Genomic DNA, 24153 nt, shown 5'->3' on the forward strand with positions numbered 1-24153 from the left:
GTGTAGCAGCCATCAATTTCAAAATTACCTTTTTCCTAAAAAAGGTACATTTTAAACATTCAATATATTTTTTTGTGAATAAAACATGGGTTTGTGAGATTTTCAAATCATTACATTTTCTTTTTATGCAGATTTTACACATATTTTGGGGAATTGAGGTTGCAAGTTCCATGTCCAAAATCCTTTCTACATGCCGAGTTATATCTGTCATGGTGTGAAGTATACTGAGAAATGACACACACACACACACAGATACAGTTATTTAGGAACTGTATCTAAAGTCTTGCGTTACCTGCTCTAGGAAGGATTCCCTCTCGTCCATTAATTTCTTCATCCTGATTTCTTCAAATAGAAAATAAAGTCAGAAAGGGAAGTTAAGAATGGAGAAATTAGGAGGGAAATTGAATGGATGTTTGAGTAGAAACTAGTCTAGCAAATATTTAACTGTGAAAACCTAACATGCAAGTAGATACTGACACACCAATCTCATTTATGTTTTTAGTAGAGGATTACTAAATCTTGTTGAAAATCAGGCTAGACTGAAGGAGATATTAATACATAAAGCAGAACTCAATGGGGAAAATTACCATGCTGGATATCTATACTGATATGGACTGGGTAATGTGTTAGGAACAAAAGGATGCCAAATCGTTTGATGGAAATGAAAATTATCAACCTGCAGAGGGCTCAATTCAAAGACATCCCAAAAAAACAAAGTGAAACAATGATGCAGCAGGCTAGTACATTTTGCTGAAATTTCATTGCAGCAACTCAAAATGGTACTCGGGCATGCTCCTAATGAGACAACGGATGTTGTCCTGGGGTATTTCCTCTCACATCTGGGGCAGGGCAACATTGAGCTTCTGAACAGACTAAAGTGCAACTTGGCAGTGGCGGATGGGCATTGTTGTGCACTAGGAGGAATCCAGGACCCACTGCACCAGCGTAGGGTCCGACAATGGGTCAGTCAAATCCCGATACCTAATGGCAGTCAGGGTGCCATTGTCTAGCCTGTAGAGGTTGGTGAGTTGTTCCATGGATATGCCTCCCCAGACCATAACTGACCCACCATCAAACCGGTCATGCTGAATGATGTTACAGGCAGCATAACGTTCTCCAGATCCTTGCACGTCTGCTCACGGCGAATCTGCTCTGATCTATTAAAAAGTACAGGGTGCCAGTGGAGGAACTGCTAGTTCTGGTGTTCAATGGCAAATGCCAATCAGGCTCCATGGTGCTGGGCAGTGAGGACAGAGCACACTAGAGCACCTCAGGCACTCAGGCCACTCTCATGAAGTCTGTTTCTGATTGTTTGGTCAGAGACATTCACCCCAGTGGCCTGCTGGAGTCATTTTGTAGGGCTCTGGCAGTGCTCATCCTGTTCCTCCTTCCATAAAGGAGCAGATAGTAGTCCTGCTAATGGGTTAAGGACCTTCTATGGCTCTGTCCAGCTCTCCTTGAGTAACTACCTGTCTTCTGGAATCTCCTCCATGCTCTCGAGACTGTGCTGGGAGACAAAGCAAACCTTCTGGCAATGGTACGTATTTATGTGCCATCCTGGAGGAGTTGGGCTGCCTGTGTAATTTCTATAGGGTCCAGGTATCACCTCCTGCTACCAGTAGGTACACTGACCCTAGCCAAATGCAAAACTAGAAAAAAACAGTCAGAAAAGATGAGTAGGTAAAAAATGTCAGTGATCATCACCTGTTAACCATTCCTGTTTTGGAGGTTGTCTCATTGTTGCCCATCTGGTGCACCTGTTAATTTCATAAACACCAAAACAGCTGAAACTGATTAACAACCCCCTCTGCTACTTAACTGACTAGATCAATATCCCAGGAGTTTAATTGACTTGATGCTATACTCTGATTAACCTGTTGCCAACCGCCCACCGTAGTTATACTGCGGCAGGCAGGCGCTCCTATGCAAACCTACGTAGTTATAAGTCATTCGCACGCCTACAACTACGTGGCGAGAGCACCCGTGGTGGCGCGCCCCCGCTCGTCAGCGGGGAAGCCGATGCACAGGGCAGAGGGCTCCGATTGCCACCTGACACCCTCAATCATTCACCACTGAGAGAGAACAACGGTGTGCTGTTGTAAACATAGCTGACCGTTCTTTTCCATGGAATGATCACAGAGCTCCTGTGATCCTATATAGGAACACAGGTCTCTGATCATTTCACAAGCCACGCCCCCCACAGTTAGAAACACGCCCCTAGGTACACATTTAACCCCTTGATCACCCACAGTGTTAACCCCTTCCCTGGCAGTGTCATTATTACAGTAACAGTGCATATTGTTAGCACTGATTACTGTAGTAATGTCACTGGTCCCCCCAAAAGTGTCAAAAATGTCAGTCAGGGGTCCGATCTGTTCGCCGCAATGTCATAGGCGCGCAAAAAATCGCAGCTTGCCGCCATTACTAGTAAAAAAATAAAAATGACAAATCTTTCCCGTAGTTAGTAGACGCGATAACTTTTGCGCAAACCAATCAAAATACGCTTATTGCGATTTTTTTACCAAAAATATGTAGCAGAAAACAAATTGGCCTAAAATGTTAAAAAAATTTAGATTTTTACATTTTTTTTTTTGGGAATGTTTATAGCCGAATGTGAAATAACGGAATTTTTGTAAAATCTTACCTGTAAAATTCCTTTCTCTGAGTCCTCCGACAGTCGCCGCCCACTTCATATTCATCACCAATGGGGTTATGTCCTCTATTCCGTAGGAGTAGCTAGGCAATAGAATATGTTAGTACAAAGACTTTTAACATATCCCACCCCCAGGGGGTGGTCCCCTCAGTACATAACCCTCCACTTCCTGTATCCAACTCAGTTTCAGTGGAATAGCAGTAGAGAGTACATCAAAACCCCAAAAGAGGGGCGGGGGCGGCGACTGTCGAAGGACTCAGAGAAAGGAATTTTACAGGTAAGATTTTACAAAAATTCTGTTTTCTCTTACGTCCTCCGACAGTCGCCGCCCACTTCATATTCATCACCAATGGGGATGTCCCAAAGCAGTGTAAACATGAGGTGTGGGAAGAACGCAGCCGCGCCCAAGGCAACGCCGTCTCCCCATTAGAGAAAGGAACCTTACCAAAGGAAGGAAACCAGTTGGGCATAAGAACAAAACACTCGCTCAACAGGAGCAAGAAAACCCAGGGAAAAAACAAATATCCCAAAAAGCCAAAGAACCCGTAACAAGGGCTCTAGGGAACTGCCGCACTAAGAACCTTGCGGCCAAAGGAAGCATCAGCCGATGCCTGAACATCTACTCTGTAGAATATCGTGAAAGTGTGTACGGTCGACCAAGTCGCCGCCTTACACACCTGGGCCACAGAGGCCCCATGACGACAGGCCCAAGACGTACTCAGAGATCTGGTAGAGTGCGCCTTCACAGGTACAGGGGGAACTTTCCCCATCAAAGCATAGGCCTGATCAATGGTCTGTCTGATCCATTTGGCGATTGTAGAAGCCGACGCCGCCATGCCCTTCCGAGGACCTTCCGGAAGGACAAACAAGGCATCCGACTTGCGAAAAGACTCAGTCGATTTGAGATAGACTCTAATCGCCCGGACAACATCCAAGGAGTGAAGCAACGCCTCCGACGGATGCTTCGGCTTCGCGCAAAGCGAAGGTAGGACAAAGTCCTCATTGAGATGAAAGTCCGAAACCCTTTTTGGAAGAAAAGAAGGGTTAGGTCGCAAGACCACCTTGTCCAAATGCACAACCAGATACGGAGACTTGCAGGACAAGGCTGCCAGCCCCGACACTCGACGAGCCGAGGTGATAGCCACCAAAAAGGCGACCTTCTTGGATAACAAAGACAGCAAGATCTCCCTGATCCTTTCAAAAGGAGCACGCTGCAATACTGATAGAACTAGATTCAAGTCCCAAGGGGGAAGAGGGTCCCTCCTAGGAGGGATCAGATGACGTACCCCCTGCACAAAAGTGCTAACCAAAGAATCAGATGCCACAGGCCGTTGAAAAAAGAACGGCCAAAGCAGACACCTGACCCTTGATCGTGGCCAGCGCCAGACGCTGGTCAACACCCGTCTGAAGGAAGGGCAACACCCTAGACACCGAATAAGTGTCAGGAGAGAAACCCCTGGATTCGCACCAGGCAAAATACGCCTTCCAAGTACGGTAATAAACCTTCCCCGAGGAAGACTTCCTCGCATTTATTAAGGTGTGAATGACCTCAGGGGAAAGACCCCTGTTCTTCAGGAACTCGGTTTCAACAGCCAGGCCGTCAAAGCCAGCTACTGTAAAGCAGGATGGAAGATCGGTCCTTGCGACAGAAGATCTTCTCGAAGAGGCAGATGCCACGGGGCGTCGATTGCCAGATTTACGAGGTCTGCGTACCAGGACCGGCGAGGCCAGTCCGGTGCCACAAGAATCACCGTGGTCGGTTCCGCGAAGGAACCTGGACAGCAATTGAATCGGTGGGAACGCATACATCAGTTGGTACTGATGCCACGGGGCAACCAATGCGTCCCACGCGTCTGCCCGAGGATCGCGCGTCCTTGCCACGAACCGTGGTACTTTGTTGTTCAGACGAGACGCGAACAGGTCTACCTCCGGAAGACCCCACCTCGCGCACAACATCTGGAAGACAGCCGGGTGAAGGGACCATTCCCCCTGGTCCAGGGTCTGGCGGCTCAGATAATCCGCCTGCCAAATTTCCACCCCCGGAATGTGAACTGCCGATATTGCCGGGACATGCGTCTCGGCCCAAGACAGAATCGCGGCCACTTCTCGAGCCGCCCGGGCACTCCTGGTGCCCCCTTGGTGATTGATGTAAGCCACCGCCGTGGCATTGTCCGTCTGCACCCGAACCGGGTAGCCGTGAAGATTGTCCGTCCAACGACGAAGACAGAGGAGTATCGCTCGCAGTTCCAGAACGTTGATCGGAAGGGAGGATTCCTCCGTCGACCAAACACCCTGGGCGGACAGAACGCCCAGAACACCACCCCAGCCCGACAGGCTGGCGTCCGCGGTGATCACCGTCCACGAAAGGGGACGAAAAGACTTGCCCCCCGATACTGAGGGGGATTGAAGCCACCACAGAAGATCCCTTCTGGTCTGAGAACTCAATGACATCTGGAGATCCAGAGACTGCGGACGCCCATCCCACTTGGACAATATCTCCGCTTGGAGATCCCGAGTGTGAAACTGGGCGAAGGGAATCGCCTCGAAAGCCGAGACCATCAATCCCAGACACCGCATGCACGTCCGAATGGACGAAGATGGAACGTCCCTGAGGGACCTGACTGCCTCCTGAAGAGCTGCGAGTTCTTCTTCCGGCAGGAAGACCTTCGCCTGGACAGAGTCCAGAATCATACCCAGGTAAGAAATCCGAACCGATGGGCACAATGTCGACTTTGGAAAATTGATCGTCCAACCAAACTCCTGCAGAGTCTGCAACGTGACGGACAGATCCTTCTCCAGACTCTGGCTGGTCGCAGACCGAACCAGAATATCGTCCAGATACCCCAGAACCGAAATGCCCTGGGCCCTCAACAAAGCCAGAACCGGTGCCAGCACTTTGGTGAACACCCTCGGAGCCGAGGCGAGACCAAAAGGCAACGCCACAAATTGGTAATGATCTTCCGCTATGGCGAATCGAAGGTACCTCTGGTGACCCTCGAAAATCGGGATGTGAAGATACGCATCCTTCAAGTCGATGGAAGCCATGAACTCCCCCGGAACCAGGGCAGCCACCACCGACCGCAGGGATTCCATGCGGAACTTGCGCACCCGCACAAAGCGGTTCAGCGCCTTCAAGTCCAGAATCGGACGCACCTTGCCCTCCTTCCTGGGCACGGTGAGCAGATTGGAATAGAACCCTCGAAATCTGTCCCGATGAGGCACCGGGACCACCACTCCCTGAGCCCTCAGGTCCTGCACCGCTAGATGCAGGTCCCGCAAACGCTCCGGGGATAACAGAAGACTTGAGGGAAAAAATCTGCTCTCCGGCCGAGAGAGAAACTCGATCTAGTAGCCAGATCGAACGATTTCCTGTGAAGTGGGTGAGGGCGCCCCTTCAGGCCGCACTGTTGTGGGCCGCAGAACCGGATTGGCCGGACTTTTGCTTACCTGCCCACGGCTTCTTGCGGGAGCCTTGACCCTTGGACGGCTTGCCCCAAAGTGTGACCGAAAGGCACGAAAGGACCCCTGAGGGGGCCGAAAGAAAGCATTCTGTTTTCCAGGAGCCGTCTTAGTCTTGTGGGATTGAGGTAAGAGCGTGCTCTTACCCCCCGTGACCCCTTTAATTAGGGCATCCAGGGATTCGCCAAAAAGGCGAGAACCATCAAAAGGCAGATTGGCCAAGGTCTTACGTGAAGATTGATCCACAGACCAACACTTCAACCAAACCAGGCGGCGAGATAACACCGCCACACTGTGTACACGTGCAGCCAATGGAACCATATCCAGGTCCGCATCACACAAATACATGACACCCTGGTGGATTTGATCCACCATATCCAAAGTCGCCTGGGGGGCAGAATCAGCCACCAGGACACGCCTAAGCACCTGCGTCCAGCTCGCGACCGCCTGGTCCGCCATAAGTGAAGCAAATAAAGCTTTCAACATAGAACCCATAATAGAATAGGTACGACGGGCAAGGGACTCCATCCTCTTGTCCGTGGCATCCCGGAACACCGGGGTGTCTTCAGCAGGAATCGCAGTGGACTTGTTCAAAACTGCTAACGCATGGTCCACCGGAGGTGGGACACACCAACGCCCATCAGTAGCGGGCGTAAAAGGATAGCGCAGCTTAAACCTACTTGGTACAGCAAAAGGTTTGCGTATATTACGCCATCGTTCTTTCACAGCGCGCTGAAAATCATCAGTGCATGGAAACATCTGCGATGATTTGCGCCTTTTCTGCGTCCCATAAGCCGCCAAGGCAGCTGGAGGACATGTTTCCTCCTCCAAACGCAGAGTTTGCTTGATAGAAGCAACCAATTCATCCATGAGTGCAAGCTCTTCAGACGAGCCAGGGGGAGAATTATCAACCCCCTCTACCTCAGCCTCCATTTCTGACCCTATAAGGTCCAGGGAGGAACGAGACCCCGATAAGGAGATCTCTGCCACAGCAGCCCCAGTACCATCACCCTCTGAATCAGAGGAAATTGAAACTCTGGGCCTTTTAGAGGATTGAGCAGCCACCAGCATTTGCACCTGAGTCGCAAGGCTAGCCACAATCGCAGCCAAATCCCCCCCGGGGGGGGGAAACCGCAGTCCCCTGGCTTCCCACTAAATTGGCAGGAAACTAGCATTCCTGAGAATCCATGCCCCTGTAGTAGCAAAAATAAATGGGTGACCGCCCCTTTAAGAGAGCGCTGCGATCGTAGCCCACTCACACTAAGCACCCCACACAAGGGACCCCCACAGGGACAAGTATACCAAGGCAGGATACAGGGAATAGAGAGAAATGAACCTGGAGAGATCGGTGCTGCTGCTGCTGCCTGCGGTGCTCCTGAAGGAAAGGAAGTGCTGGCATACAGGGCGCTCTATTAAAGCCTATGGAGGCTACAAGAAAATGGCCACCATGCATGTAAAACATGCAGCCGGAGCGATCGCAGCCAAAATGGCGCCGTTTCGGCGCCGAAACCGCCGCTCCCACACCCCATGAGGGTGAAGTAAAACACACCATCTGCCCAAAAAAGGAACATGGTAAACCGCCGCAGCGGCGCTGTAATGTGCCCCAAGCATGAGAAACTCAAGCCCCACAGCACACAGCCGTTCACACAGACAGAAAACTGACACAGAGTGCAGCCAGCCCCCCCTCCTGCAGCCCACAGCATGCAATGTGAGAGATAGGGAAAACGTAATAGTGTGAACACAGGGCAAGGTACACAGTCCCAGACTGACACCCCCCAGACAGACAGGTCCCCACATAAATGCACTTACCTCTTACATGGCGTGGGGGACCCGCACAGGCGAACAAACCGCTGCACATGAGGCAGGGAGAGTCGCATCCAGGACGCATCAGAAGGTGGGTTGAGAAACCGCACAGCGTCTGGTGAGGTAGCCACCTCACCTAGCATCCCTGCACGGAACAGGGATGGGTCGTTCAGATAACTCAGGAGCGATACCTGACTGAACGCTCGATGGCGGGCTGAGAAACCACTGACCCACAGCCTGCTACCAGGGGGGTCAGCCCGAGACGCAGCCCGCATGATCCTCTTCTTCCGAAGAACTAACTAACGCTGGTAAAATAACAGCTAACAAGAAAGAGAGAAAAAACTCAAATAAAATCCAAAGAAAGGAAAGAGAGCTGAGACAAGGTGCCCCAGCACAGAAACTTCCAGCTACTCCTGACAGCTAGACAAATGAAACTGAGTTGGATACAGGAAGTGGAGGGTTATGTACTGAGGGGACCACCCCCTGGGGGTGGGATATGTTAAAAGTCTTTGTACTAACATATTCTATTGCCTAGCTACTCCTACGGAATAGAGGACATAACCCCATTGGTGATGAATATGAAGTGGGCGGCGACTGTCGGAGGACGTAAGAGAAATATATATTTTTTTCAGAATTGTCGCTCTTGCTTTGTTTATAGCGCAAAAACTAAAAAATCCCACAGGTGATTAAATACCACCAAAAGAAAGCTCTATTTGTGGGAAAAAAGGACATCAATTTTATTTAGGTACAGTGTCGCATGACCGCGCAATTGTCTGTTAGCAGTGCCGAATCACAAAATATGGCCTGGTCATTAAGGGGGCTGGTCCTGCTGGTCCAGAAGTGTTTCTTTAATTTTTTGAGCAGTGTGTGTATGTGTAAAATATATATATATTTTTTTTTTTTGCTATTTTACCTGCCAAAGCCAGTCATGTGAATAACACAGCAGAGGAAGACATGTCTCTGCTTTCCCCCCTGCCAGCATGTTCCTTTTCAGCATGTGAATGTGAGAGACCTGATTGGCTGCATGCACTGCCCCCTACTTCTTCCACTGCTGCACAGCGCATTACAAAATGCTGATATCAAGTAAAATTCAGGCATTTATAATATACCACCTGAACGTCAAAGCATTGGTTTTAATATATACGTAACAGCATTTGTTTTCTTATCTAAATATCTGCCTAGAGATCAACTTTCAAAAGAAGGCCTACATGAGGTAGGGTGGGATAGGAATTCAACCTAGATACTCATAGAATCAGGCACCTATATGCTGCAGATCCAGAGGTCTTTCTTTTAGCAAGGGATTGTGACAGAATTTGAGTGCATTTTGACCCCTGTGTGTGCAATCTGGACAGCTGTCCAAACACATCTGTAGCAGATTTGTCATTGTATTCACAATAGTTGCTCACCTAAACATTCATACAAATAATCAAAACTTGTTCAATGCTACTTTTGTGCGGCAGAGATTGCAAGAATGTTTTAATCAACCTGCAATCCTAGATCAGATCAGTTGCTACAAAATGTGTTACTGCCTAATATGTAGCAAGTTTGGTAACTGTCCCATAGTGAATGCTATATTAAATAGATTTAGGATAACCGAAGGCGTACACACGCATAGAAAAACAATAAAAATATATGTATGAGCAAATTACATACGTCATTCTTAAATATATGGTTATTAGGGACGACTTTGGATACTAGTTGGAACCCACAAGCAAGCCCTTCAGGAAAGCAATCACCTGTACCGAGGCAATCATCTGCGGCGGGGGCAATCCCTGCCCAACATCTACATGTATACAAGGGGAGTGTATATGTACAGTTGCAGGGTAGGGAATGCCTTGGTTGCTAATGATTAGCCCATTATAGTGGCAGCCTCCTGGTGTCACAGTTTGCTTAAAGTGGAGTTCCACCGAAAAGTGGAACTTCCGCTTTAGGGAGTCCTGACCCGCTGACATGCCACATTTGGCATGTCATTTTTTTGGGGGGGAGCGGGTACCTAGTTTTGACAGGTACCCGCTCCCACTTCTGCTCGGAGCGCCCCGGCGCCCTGAACGGAAGTTCTCCTCTCCCCCTCCCTCCCTGCAATCTTCTGGGACATGTCAGAGGTCCCAGAAGATTGCCGGCCAATCAAGACGCGCAGCGCGACTCGCGCATGCGCAGTGGGTACCCGGCTGTGAAGCCGCAAACTGTCACAGCCGGGTTCCCACAGCAGTGATGCCGGCGCCGAGGGAGAGGATCGAGGCTTCGGGCGGCCGCATCGCTGGACCGTTGGACAGGTGAGTGAATGGCTGGAAATCCGCTTTAAGTATGCTGTAAAGTTCATTTCCCTGGATAATCAGATGTTTGGCTCATGGAAGCCTGAGAATTTGTAATTAAATTTCGAAAATCTAGTACAGCAAGTTAAAGTGGGATTAAACTCTCTCAATCATCATGAACTATTTTTAATTCTAGCATTAGCAAATTGATAGGAAAGTATATCTACTTTTTTTTTTTTACATTTTTTGTGGTGGCTTCCTGGTTTCTGGCCTAGGCCAAAAGGATGTCATATCCCAGGGGTCATCACTGGCAGTTTTTTTTTTTATTTCTTTCATCAGGATTAAAGAAGAAAGCAGCTTTCTCAGCTAAACACGCCCTCCTGCCTGCATGCCCGACCCAAGGACAGATGGACTTAGGAAAGTAAATGCTACATTAAAGCGGTAGTATCCCACTTTTTGGCACTTTAACCTACAGGTAAGCCTATAATAAGGCTTACCTGCAGGTACAAATAATATCTCCTAAACCGGCACGGTTTAGGAGATATTTACAGTGCATGCAGCCGCTCGTGCGAGCAGCGCATGCGCTCTGAAGGTCCGGGGGGACCTTCAATTAACTTGCCGGGAGCTTGCCGGAAAAATCACTCCCGTGCGCATGCGCGGGAGTGACGTCATCGCGGCTCCGGCCAATCATCGCGCCGGAGCCGTCTCTTCTGGCCACTCACCGCGCCGGAGCCGCCGAACCCGGAAGAGACGGCGAGGGATCATGGCAGCGCCCGCAGCGATGTCCGGGGGTCCGTGTCGGGGCTTCGTTCTAAGGTAAGTTACACATAATGGGCTAGTATGCGATGCATACTAGCTCATTATGCCTTTGTCTTGCAGGGTTTTTTTTTTTTTTTTTTTTTTTTTTAGGTTTTAGGGTTTACAACCGCTTTAATCATCTGCCCTTACATATAATGGGCGCGACTAGAAATGCTAGGGGGCTTTGCAAAGTGATTTTTTTTCTTTAAAATAAAGCATGTGGACATGGATGGATGGGAGAGTTTGCTGTGAACATTAAAAATGAATTACCGGTAAATCGGATTTTCAGGTTGGGCTGTTCAGATAGAGAGTTTAGTTCCGTTTAATAAATAGCACCGTGCAACAGGTTTTTACCAGCCACTCACAAACTGACAATTGATGGGAGTAACAGGTGATGGAATCAAGGAAGAAACAATAGACTGAAGTACCGACACAGCATACATAACAATTTTCAAAAAATTGTCTCTGAAGTTTGTCTCTTGGCACATTGACACACTTGGGCTGTTTGGCTCTACAGGTGAACTGTGTGTTTAGATGCTTGGTCTTTATATTAAATGGTAAACTGCCTGATTTTTGCTCTCCCATTATAAGCACTGCTGTGCAGGTGATCAGAGTCATCAGATTTCAAGACCATTTAACTTATAAGGCCTCATGCACACGGGATGTTTTTACAGCTGATGTTTTTGGCGTCAGACATTTTTTTTCTGCAGCCAGTAAACTCCCCAGCATGTTATCCTATATGTCCATGCACACACAGGCTGTTATTAGCAGTTTTATGGCTGTAAAAAATCCCAGAACTAATGGGTTTTAGGAGGCATTTTTCAGCTGTAAAAACTCTAACTCGGGTAAAAGATAAAAAAAAACGCGGCTATCCGACTTTATCAACGTTTTTGAGCCATAAGCTTTTGTGGGAGTATAGTTTTTCTAAAAATAAATGCTAAAAAATGCTACAGCTGAAAAAAGCTAAAAAATACTGAAACACGCCTTCTACAGCTTCAGCTTTCTACTGACATTTTGAGAACCTCCAGTGTGCATGAGGCCTTAAAGTCACTTAATGACTCAAGTATTTAGCTGAGTACAGACTGTGGCGACATTCCCGGCTGCAATAAATTTCACTGGTGAGGCTGAACACAAAGCATTCACTCTGCCTAATGGATTTCAATCTAGAAACTTTGTCAGTCTGCCTGACACTACAGTTTATACTTTAGGCCCTATTTTGTACAACTTTATTGTTGGGCTACATTTACACCGGCGATTAGGGTCAATGCGAATATTAACAGCAGGAATTGGATTCCTTCTGTGGTTCTCAGCGGCTACATGTAGCCGCTGGCCCCTTTCACTAGAATGACGTCAGGTTGCTTGCAACTCTCTGCACAGCCAGCGATTTCCTGCAGTGATCACTGCTGCACACACTGTGCCCCCCCAGTGACCAGTCATAGTGAACGGGGACGGCAGTCGCACCAAGCCGCTGAGAGCTGCAGCTGGAATCCCTGTTTCCTGTCACTACTATTTGCACTGGCCCTAATCGTCGGTGTATATATAGCCTAATGGGCCATACACACAGTACAATAGTTTTTAGATTTTTTTTCCTTTAGATTTACCAAAACCATATAATATGGAGGTCAAAACTAAACACTTTCAATTTGTATGCAATCAGGCAGGCCCTTCCACTACATAGTTGAAGGTAAATCTAAAGGAAATCTAACAAAAGTTGTATAGTGTGTATCCAGCTTAGGACACAGATCTAAAAGCTTTGTAATTTATAACATTTTCAAGCTTTTTAGGAATCCAAATCTGTATCACTGTACACACCTTTTCCTCACGGTACAGCAAAGAAAACAGAAATATTAAATCTGCCAATAGTCAACAAAACCCTAGTACACACTCATTTTTTTTTTTAACCCAGCAGGCTGAATGTAAAAAAAGAAAAAAAAAAAAAACAGAAGAGCTCATGAGGCGCTGCTGTGCGATGTTAGTATAGTGATCTTACCCACTGAGCTATTGTGTTCTAGCAGGGGGACAGCCCCCCAGCTAGGTCACAGCGGTCAGAGCTCTCAGCCATTGGCTGGGAGCCCTAATCAAATGCCTATCGGCAGACCTTTTTCAGTCATGCCCCTTCGACAAAAGCCGGCCAAAACTTCTGTGGGACTGGCTGCCATACGCATGGGCTGAATGTTGGCTGGTTTCTATTGAACTGACTGATGCCATCTGATATTTGGCCCATGTGTACAGCCCTTAGGTAAACTCTTCCTTATCGAGCAGCCCAGAATTTCTCCCCTTAGCACTGTGGCAATCTATGTGCTCGTCAGGTAGTGTCAGTGTAGGATGGTTTATCAGATTGCTCTATCTTAATGTGATGTGTTCTTAGTGTTATGTGGTCTGAATATCATGTAGTATCTATGAGTGTCGTGTGGTCCATCTGAATGCCAGGTGCATAACAATGAGATAGATATACACTTAAATGCAATGTGCTTGACAAATGGAACAAGGAAAACATTCAAAGAATAAAAATGCTTTATTTCCATTATATACAGCCTGATACAGCAATACAGTTTTTTTCTTGTCCAAAATGTTATATTGATAAACTCCTCCCATTTCAGCAGCTGATTCTGTTTGTAACAGACAGTGTATACATAAGCAAAGCGGACTTATCATGTGAATGTCTGCAGCGTAAAGAGGGCAGCATGGTCACTGCATATAGTATATCATCTTAATTTGCAAAGCTGACCAAGATCGATTAGCCATTTAAAAGCGGAATACCACTTCTCTGCTAAGCTGCAGGAATAAAACTTACAATTCAACCATTGTTAAAGCGATTCTTCAGTCTTCCAAAAAAATAATAAAATAAAAGGTCAGCAGCTACAAATACTGTAGCTGCTAACTTTTAATAAAAATGAAAAAAAAAACACAACTTACCTGTCCAAGGATCCAGCATCATCCCCACTCAGGACAGTTCTTCACCTGTCTCAGTGTCGGCATGTTTACTAAGAGAAGCCAGCTGCGACTCCTTACGGCTTTACAGCTGGCTTCTCATTGTGCTGCGCTTTGTGAATAGACCAGCAGCCTTTTAGGACCTGTGACGAAGGCTGAGGGTGGGGCAAGGCAGGGCAGGGAGGGTGAACAGTGGGAGCTGGTACATGCTAAAACAAACAAGGTATCCACTCCCTAAAATAAAAAGTAAAAAAAAAAAAAAACTCCAAAAGTGGGAGAAGAGGAAGGAGGTGTTAAAGCAGGACTTCCTTTTAGGCTTTAACTTTACAGCTGACGACGTATGTTGAGCTTTATAAAAGACAGTATCTGTTTTCTACCACAAGGTGGTGACACAATACTACATGGAATGATATTTAAAGTACAGATTGCTAGATAATCACAAATTGTTATTAGAAATCTGCACTGCAATTAAAAACTATATAAAGATTTTTGTTTAGACTACAATTCTTTTTCATAAGAATGAGGGACTGTACATGTTATAAATATTAATAGCACATAACAGCAGCAAGACCGATTTTTAAACATATTCTAGGCATATGCCATTAAAAGGCTACAATCCGGTAGGGACTGGACTTTAGAGATGGATTTAACAAAGATGTAATAATAAAACAAATAGAAGCTACACTGCAACTGCAAGCATGTAATCGAATTATTATAAATCCAAGGTTTGCATACCAATGTAGATTAATGAGTATAACATTGTTAATAAGATCTTTTATTGAAAAGATGTCTATATTCTGCTATGTATCTCATACGTTTATGAAACGGAGACTGCCAATGTTTGAGTCACTAGCAAGAAATAGTTTTAGGCAGTGCATAGTGATGGTCTTCAGAAGGGCAGTAAAGCTCGATTGACATCAGACAACAAAAATGAGCATTACTATACTCACAGAGCAGTTTTATTTTTTCAATAATGAGTGAATTGAATTTTTGTGGCTAAAAGTAGCTAACATTTAGGCACAATCCTAAAACCAATAGTCGTACTGAGAGCCAAAGAGACTTTGCTAGGCTGGAAAAACAAAGGAGTAATGTGACCTTTTGCACTTATACTAAATGTGATTCTAGCATACATTATGGGGGCCTATTGAAAAAAAAAAAACACAATAAAGGATTTAACCGAGAATGTAAAGGTTGCAATAGTAGGTAAGAAGAACAGGTGCACGTTTTGAGGACTATCAAATATTTCTGCTGTTGGAAATGTCCTGTAATAGGCTGCCAGTATCTGGAAAAATATTTGCAATTCTTAGTAAACCCTGAATATTATATTTTCCAATTCCACTTATCCACACACACCTACTAAAATTGATTTCATAGACTATTTTTGTGCATTGAAGGTAGAATTAACATGGAATGCAAGCTTATGACAATACAACGATCCAGTGAAAAGTATGTGAAATAAATAACCCCTTCCCACACTATACTAATTTCTGCTTCCTCTTTGCAATCTAAGACTAACTTTGTAACGGTGTAAGAGATTTTATAACACTAAAGAAATTCGGTACCTCTGCTCAACAGAGGAACCTGCATAAAATGGAAACTAGGATTTATAGGGCATAGCGATTAAGGCACTTGAAGAATGGAATCTATAGTTCACCTTAATAATAAGGTTCTACAAAGAACAATGGCTATGTCCATATTGGAGTAAACCATAGCAACCAAACTTCACTCCACCAGTTCAGAACACTTATGCCCCGTACACACGCGTCGATATTTGGCCGCAAATTTTCAGTCAACGTCCGATCGGCCGATTTTTGGCTTGTTAGTATGATGCTTTCGACAACAGACTCCGACTTTTCGGCCGAAAAAAAAATCTGGTGTGCAGGCTATAAAATTTTTGTTGGCCGTCAACACAACGGCCGTTTTTCCGTGAGTCAGTACAGATTTCGGCAGACAAAAATCAGATGAGCAAGACTGGGCATGCTCAGAGAAGAAAAAACACACGGAAAGTAAACCAGAACATGACATCACTTCTGAAGTTGATTTTTGTTGGCCGAAAAAATTTGTGTGCAGTCTAGGCACATTCCAACCAACAAAACACAACTCTGGACAAAAGACGGCCGATCGGTCGGCCGATAATCGTTGCGTGTGTACGAGGCATTAGTATGAAATATTTCTAGCTAATTGCTGTGGGTTACTACTACACTTTATTAAAGGGTTATTTCATCTTTTTTTCTGATATTTGTCACAAACCTCCCTATGCATTATTGTCCTGAACACATAAACACGCAATCATTTCGCTGCTCTCCCCTATCTATCCTGCAGATGGAAGGATAAAGAGTGGAAGGCAATGAAATGAGCAGCTGAAAAAGTAAGCATTCTTTAAAAAAAAGAAACACCATATCTTAATGTATTGGTAATGCATAGGGAGGTTTGTGGCAGAAGTCAGTAAAGGCAAACAAACCCTTTAAATAAGAATATAAATAGATTCATTTTCTCACAAAATCGTGCAATAGAGCCAGGAAGTGAGCCATAATAATCTAAAATACATTAAAACATTACGATGATATATACCATATTGCACAAAGAAGAAACAAGTGCAAACCAATAAAAATCATAAGTACATGTTTCAAAAGGAATGTGCTCAAAAAGATAAATAATTCTCTCTCAAACTTGGGCTGCAGTAAAACAGTGGAATAATCATCCTTGGGACCTGTTTCTACTTTATTAAAGTTTGAAAAATAAGTTTCAGAACATTATACCCATAGTTCAGGGATGTGTTCACAAGAGACATGACAGCTAAAGATTAAAAGGAACTAGTGCAATTGGGTAAACTGTTGAGAATATTCAGCGGTGCCACATGGGGTTTACATAGCATGAACAATCTTTCTTTTATTCATGAAACCACACAGTCTTCTTTATTTTTGCCTTTTCCTTTTCTGCCAGCTCTATCTGAGCTGTCCTCCATTCGTATGTCATCTGAAGATTCTTGGTCCACTGATGATCCCAATGGTAGACTTTCTCCAGTGTATTTTTCACTTCGTACAGCCACATCTTCATTGTCATTATCATCAGATTCTTCCCCCTCTGGGGTAGACTCACCCTCACTACTTAAAGTCTCACTGGGAACAGAGTCTTTTTGGGTTTCTGCAACAACTGGGATGTCATTTGTGTTCTCACTCTTGCCTGGATGATCAGAAGTTTCGTCTTTTTTTTCTTCTTCCAATAACTCAGTTCCTGGTGCATCTGGGCAGACAGGATTTGTTTTTTCATTAATGTTCACGGTCTTGTCACACACTGGATGATCGGAAATTTTGTCTTGTTTTCCTTCATCTAATATTGTCCTGTCTGGTGCATCTGAGAAGACAATATTCATTGTTTCATTGGTTCTCTCACTCTCCTCATACACTGGAGTGTCAGAAAATGTGTTTTCTTCCCTCTTATCCAATAACTCAGCCCCTGGCAAATCTGGGAATGCACTATTTATTTTTCCATTCTTCTGACTTTTTAGATCAGCATCAGTGCTTCCAGCATCTGTTGTACCTTCGCGTTGGTCTAGATGACTAATGCTATCCTTTTCACTGTTCCTTAGTGCTTCACTCTTATCTGCACTTTGCATGTTACCTAAAATACAAGGCTCTGAAACCTCACCATAGTTCTTGTTTGCACTGTCTGCCAGTTGTATCTCTTCTTTTATAAGCTGGATGTCTTGTGATGACTGCTCCGGAGATACATCAGTCTTTTTCTTCTCAACTACATCATAAGTATCAGTGTGAATGGCTGTCTCTGCAGATACGGATTCCTTCTCAAAAGATATGTCGTTTTTTTTATTATCTATTTTTTCAGAGTCATTCTCTCTGCACTCTAACCCTGGCTCAACAAGAACAGACTGTTTCCCATGCTTCACCCTCTCACATACTTCCTCATGTTCTACAGCTGTAGTTGTCATCTCATCAGCAGTACTCCCTTCTAAATTATCCTGACTAGAATCATCAGAGCTGCTTGTTTCATGTTCATCTTTTGTCTCTCTATGGAGGTCACCTACATCATCTGTAATGACAACATTGTCTCTACAATCTGAAATCTCCAAAGCTTCATTGTAAGGAACAGGGTTACTTTCAATAGATGTGCTCTGCGCATCACACTGGTCTTCTTTCTTATTTAGGTCTTGTTGGCTGATGTTATAGTCATCGCTTCTAAAATCATCCACAGAAACTGTGTGTGCTTCACTGAACTGACCAGCCATTGAAGGAGACAGTACATTATCCAGAGCATCCTGGAAGTCTTCATTTTCTACTGGGCTTGCGTTCCTCTGGTCCACTGTTGCCTCATTAGGCATTTCTGAAAAACTTAGCTCTAAATCCTCTTTGTTTACATTTTCCGGAGCATGTTTATCCACTGCTATTTGACATTCATTGCTTGTTGATTCTGAATCAAGTGGCATACCTCCATGATGCTCTAGACCTGTTTGACAGCCACTGAGGGTACCAACAATATTTACATCATCATTTGAATTGTGAGCAAGATCTTGAATATTTTGCTCTTGCATTTGATCTCCAACTTCCGCATTCAGTGGCGATTGTAACGGAGCAGTCAGTAGTACTTCCTGATTGGCCTGCTCAGTCTCGGATGGGGGAATTTCACCCACCACTGACATAGTTTCCTTTTTCTCCACTGCTTCCTCTGAGGGGCCTAAAAAACCATGGACAAGAAAATGAAGGATCTGCACAATATCTAAACCCTCATGCCCAAAAGAGCTCAGAAAGAGACAGAGCAGAAGTGGAGGAATCAAAGTTTCTGCCCAGGAAGGTTAGGTAGCAACAGGTTGGATAGTGCAGGGGAAAGGTAATCCTGGATGACAGCTACATAAAAAAGAAACATTAACCAAAGCAGAGTTTCAGTTTTTGAAATATATCTGTTATAGGATAACTATGTGGTCTGCCACTGCTGGCTAATTTCTGATAATGATGGCTCTGGCTCCATTACTTCTGAGTCACAGACCCAGACTAAGAATGCAACAAATAAAAGTCAGTGATAGATCAAAATTTCTTACAGAGACAAGGGATTATCTTTGTATTTGTTTTGGATCAGTGTCTCAGAAAGTACTTAGGTGAAAGCATTAGGCATGAAAGCCAGACAAATAGCTTTTTCAAATGGAAAAGTCAGTGGGGACAGACTATATAATTATATTGTGACAGGCTTCCTTTAAGGTTAAAAAGCTTCTTAGCAGATTTCTGTAAAGCTGATGGAAGAGCTACATTAAAATATTAATATGGATATGGTTTGTTAAAACAAACCTAAACACTATTCTGTAAATATACACAAAAAGGTTTTTTGCCTTTAGCCCTCCCAGTGTGGCCCTGGAATATTAGGTTACGATTACCTTTTTCAGTTTTTCTCGATGTGGACGAGGAGGCCTTGGTCAAAGGCCACAAAATCCAATAACTGCACGCTACTGCACTTAACCAGGGTCTCCCAAATTTTTCGTGATTGAGAACCACCATCACATCATTTGCAAAGTGGAACCCATATTTACACAATCCACAGTCTTGATGCAGTCTTTATAGGCTTCATGTTCGACCAACCTATACCGTGTAGGCAAAATGCTTCAGCTTTACCCTCTGTCTCATTCCCTGCTCCTTGAATCTCTGCTAGAATTGCCTTTTTTGACACGGCCACATAGCCTCAGAGATCTGACATGTACACAAGACACTGTGCTGGCCAAAAGGGCTACCAAATACCACAGCAGCCATCACTTCCAGTCTGTTTTAATGGCCCCATGGTATTCAGAAAACAGAGAATATTCCAGGCATAGGCACCTTTCAATCCTAATTTAAGATAGTAAAACATGTATCTTCCAGAGCTAAGATGTGCTAACCTTTACCCAATAATACAAATCCAACCTCTAAGATCACTGTGTCCTCCTCCTTAAGGAGAATATAGGATGGAATCAGATCCCCAAACCAGTCTGTTTTAGGTAAGAAATAAAAAGGCTATCTCTGACATAACAGGAAAAAAAGCAAAAAAAAAAAACACAATCTTTGGAGTAGAGACATGTTTATGCACAGAGCACCCCCAACCCTTATATTCCTCAACAGAATGTGCTGCTAAATTACAGCAAATAAATAATTACCAGGTTTAAGGAGGGCAGTCCAGAGAAGACAATCTTCACTACATGGGAGAACTGAATACTACCCCCGTGACACTTATTTTATAGTCTATTAGGTCTTTATATGTCTGTCTGTCTGCTCTAAGTTTGGAGGAGGGCAGCTGTTTTGTATCAGAAATTCCCCTTACAAGGCAATGAGCTAGGAGAGTTACACAATGCACAGCAAGCAGGGTTAGTGGAAAGTTACTAAAGCTCAGAACAGATTTGCTAGAAAGAAATCAGAGAGAATGACCCACAAAACCACTTACCCATTGACGTTGCCCTTATTGGTGGATCGGGACGGCCATCTGCATTTACAGGAGGTTCTAAAGAAGTGTCTCCATTGGGGGTGCCCACAGAATCCAGTGCTATGCCGTGTTTCTAAAGAGAGAGAAGAACTATGCATCATTTACAAGGTAATCTACATTTTTCTAAATGTAAGAAAAAAAAAATCTATACCAATAGAGAGGAAAATTATATTAAGTTGTCCAACCATTTTTTAAGGGTTGAATAGCAGAACATAGGCATTAAGCATTTTTAAAATTATTATTCATTCTGCATATCATTGTTTTGGGATTGCTCTCCAGGAACTTTTTTTTGCAGTTGTTATTTCTCTTTTTGTGATCAAGGATGAAATAATTAATTAGGGTGGATCCTTTTAAAATGACTCATTTATACAACAGACTAGAAGTGTTGAATGCAAGTCCTATCAGTAGCCATAGAGGGGGACTAAGAAACACTGCTGTAACCAAACAATGCTTTAGTAATATACGCTTGTTTCAAACTCCTAACTGATAAAGTCTTGCTTTTTTTTTTTATAAATAGTCTCTTGCTGTTTAATCTTAAAAGCTAGAAACTATTTTAGTCATCTGGAAGCTGACCACACACTGTGGGAGGCTCTGCAGCATGACAGCTAAAGGGCAACTCTTATTAAAGGTCAGACTGTATTTAGAATCATAGAAACCTAAATCTGTCTGAAAACAGATTTTTTATTTATTTTTTAATAAATCACGTTTACATGATTTAAAAGGAACATATTTTTATCAAACACAGTGTCAATGTTAAATCTATTGTACCTTCAGCTCGTCCCTCAGACGGGTCACCTCTTCCCTGAGGGAATCACGTTCACTGCGAATTGGTTCAAAAAATTCTTTTTGTCTCTCTAGAGCCTGCACTTCCCCAGATGTAAGGAAGAAGACACAAGGAGACGCAGAAGAAGATAGGCAAAAATAAAGGTGGTGAATTCATAAGTAAAAGTAAGAGACAACAGTACAGCTGTAAGGGTACACAGATGCAGCATAGAAACCCAGACAGGTTAAGGGACTGATAATCATAATGCCTCCCCACACTTCTAATAGGGCAGGGGGTCTGCCACCGTTCAAGGCATGTGTCACACTTCTAAACACATGGCTATGGATACCAACAGTAAAGACTGGGGAAAATTCACAGCTTGGGTCGGTAATCATTTCTAAAGGTTCTTTAGTTAAAATAATGGGATGTCTAGCCTAATAAAACAAATAGCTATTTCATTGAAACAGCTTGATAATTTATGGAGAAACGCAGGTTTATTTTAGAAGAGAGCCAGAGTAACGAATCAGACTTCAACTGACTTCAGTAAGCCATCACCAAATTTTTTTGCAAAGGGATACTGCACTTTATACATTGTATAAGAGAGACTAGTAATGGAAAAGAGCATTGGTAATTGTGAGGAATACATACCATAAGAAAAAAAAACTCCTGTAACTACACTGCAGCTGTGATATTAAACTGATTGTTACAAATCTGGGATTCTTTCCCCAAGTGGCTTCAAAAAGTTAATAGTCTTCACAGTGCATTTAATAAACACATTCTCAGTCTATTCCCTTACATTGTATGAACGATTTGACAAGGGAAATTGTGACAATTTCTAACAATCCTCCACAGGAATTCATACCCCTATCTTTTTATCCTTCCATTCTATGGTCTCCTTGAGGTCACACATCTCTCGATCACTGTTTTCTTGTTTTTGTTGCAGCTGGCGGATCTCCTAATGGGCAGCAGTCAGGCAGCAAGTGCAGAAGCAAAGAAGGAATTTAAGGAAAGTAAACAGTAAAGATTAGATAAAGAAGATGAGAGAAACAATACAAAATAGGAAAAAGCAAATATGCTTGTGGCCCTTGTATTAAATTCTCATTATAAATAGCTTAGATCTGAGGATGCCTGAAAAACAGCAAATCTACATTTGCAACTTCATGGATAATTAGATAATCTCAGCAAGTATCCTCCCTTACTGTTAAGAGTGACTCTCTTTGCTCCAATGCTTCCTTCATCTCAGCCAGCTGGAAACGCAAGACATTCTGGTCGTGTTTTTGTCGTTCAGATTCCTGCAAAGAAAACAAGTAAGATATCTGCTGTCAGGAGAGTGACCATGTGGACCTAACCTGTGCTGAGACACACAGGGACTGCCATTGCCAATCCCTTTCCCAAAAAAAATGTCATGGCTGTTACGCTGCCCCAAAAATGACATTTTCTGAGTCACTGACCTGTAACAACCATACAAATCAGAGGTTCAAATTTCACTTGCCACAAGTTCTATCTGGGTCAATGACACATAGGGGTTGATTTACTAAAACTGGAGTTTGCAAATCTAGTGCAGCTCTGCATAGAAACCAATCAGCTTCCATGTTTTATTACCAAAGCTGAATTAAACAAGCTGAAGTTTGAAGCCGATTGGCTACCATGCAAACTGCACCAGATTTTGCACTCTCCAGTTTTAGTAAATCAACCCCATTGCTTTCTCCTGCACGTTCTCCCATAGAAAAGCACATACAAAGTCTGCACTTTCACCCATAGGATGGGCATCCTGTACCCATTCAATAACCTGTAGTGCATGAGTGAAAGGGACTATGCTTTTAAAGTGTATGTGTAATCAAAATAACTGTTTTTGTTTTTTAATTTTAGACTAAACTAGACTAGACTAGACTAGAGGAGGGTTAATCATGCCAGTTATTCTTTTCACATCTGTATCCCTTTTTAGAGTATTTCTTTCACTGCCTATCCTGGAGACACAATGGGAAGTAAGAGGAAATCATCTCAAAGTTAAGGTAATTGCCCTTTTAGAAAGTTATCAGTTGAAAAAGTGTTCCCATTGGATGGTTTACCCTCACCTTGGATTCCTGGAGAAACTGTAAACTGTTGGTTTCCAAACACTTTCTGTATCTATGACAGTGGTCACCAGGACAAAGAGAACAGATAAATGGCAATAACAACCCTACAAGGGTTCTATTTTTTCTCAGGTCTATCCAAAACTATATTCTGCATATACATAAACTTAAGCAAATTGCAGAGTGTACAGCTGATTGTGTGGTGGCATTTCTGCTCCCTAATGTTGTCACTTTATCTGTCAATGTCAGCTCCACAAAACTGCTGGTGGAGCAGATCTGCCTATGTATCTAGAGACTAATGTGTGACCCATACAATCTAACCCCTCTCTGCACAAAGAACGGTTGAATATTTGTGTCAGAGAGGAGGTTTCTAGTGTGCACAGGCTGGCCAGTCCTTTGGGTTCATATTAGGCCAACAAAACTGACTGGGTCAGATTAGAATATTTTTTTTCATAGCTTCAGTAAATAAACACTTCTTTTGGCTAGCTTATATTTATGCAATTAAAGCTCTGCACTTGCAAGTTTGCCAAAACCCTGCGAGATTATGCATAATGTATAGTGTATAATGTATATAAAATGCTCTCTCTGCAGTCTCTTCATAAGAGGCTCTCACTAGCTCTAATTGATACCCATTTTATCAGGGTTATATAGTTAGGTGTGTCTCTAGCTTTAGAATAATTTTAAAGATGGCAACAGAAAGGCTTACTTTATTCCATTGAGCAGCAATTGATCCAACCTTCTTAAGACACCTTAAGATGCCTATGTCACTCAGACACAGTTTTAGGCAGATCAAGAAATGCAATAGGTGAAATAGTGATAGACTTTCAGATGACACAGCAGATACAGTATGCAATAATTGGATTTTTGTCTTACCGTAAAATCCTTTTCTCTATTGTTCATTGATGGACGCATTTTGTTCTTCATAACAGTAGGGTTATACTGCCCCCTACAGGAGTAGGACACAAGGCA

At 43.8% G+C, this 24153-nt stretch overlaps 1 protein-coding gene across 2 annotated transcripts in view; it reads right to left on the minus strand.

Annotated features, from left to right (window-relative positions):
* The window catches only part of LRRFIP1 (LRR binding FLII interacting protein 1), a 203215-nt gene that overhangs the window by 18300 nt on the left and 160762 nt on the right, over positions 1-24153 (minus strand). Inside the window, exons 17-21 of one of the 2 annotated variants that reach the window (XM_082261021.1) lie at positions 22312-22404; positions 21975-22067; positions 21118-21210; positions 20311-20422; positions 293-342 (exon numbers count right to left, since the gene is read on the minus strand). In XM_082261021.1, coding sequence (XP_082117147.1) covers positions 293-342; positions 20311-20422; positions 21118-21210; positions 21975-22067; positions 22312-22404 — 441 coding nt within the window. The remainder of the gene's footprint in view (positions 1-292; positions 343-20310; positions 20423-21117; positions 21211-21974; positions 22068-22311; positions 22405-24153) is intronic. The other variant, XM_082261022.1, reaches the window with a different exon arrangement.

Source organism: Pelophylax lessonae (genome assembly GCF_965119305.1).
Source record: "Pelophylax lessonae genome assembly, chromosome: 6".
NCBI classification, from domain to species: domain Eukaryota; kingdom Metazoa; phylum Chordata; class Amphibia; order Anura; family Ranidae; genus Pelophylax; species Pelophylax lessonae.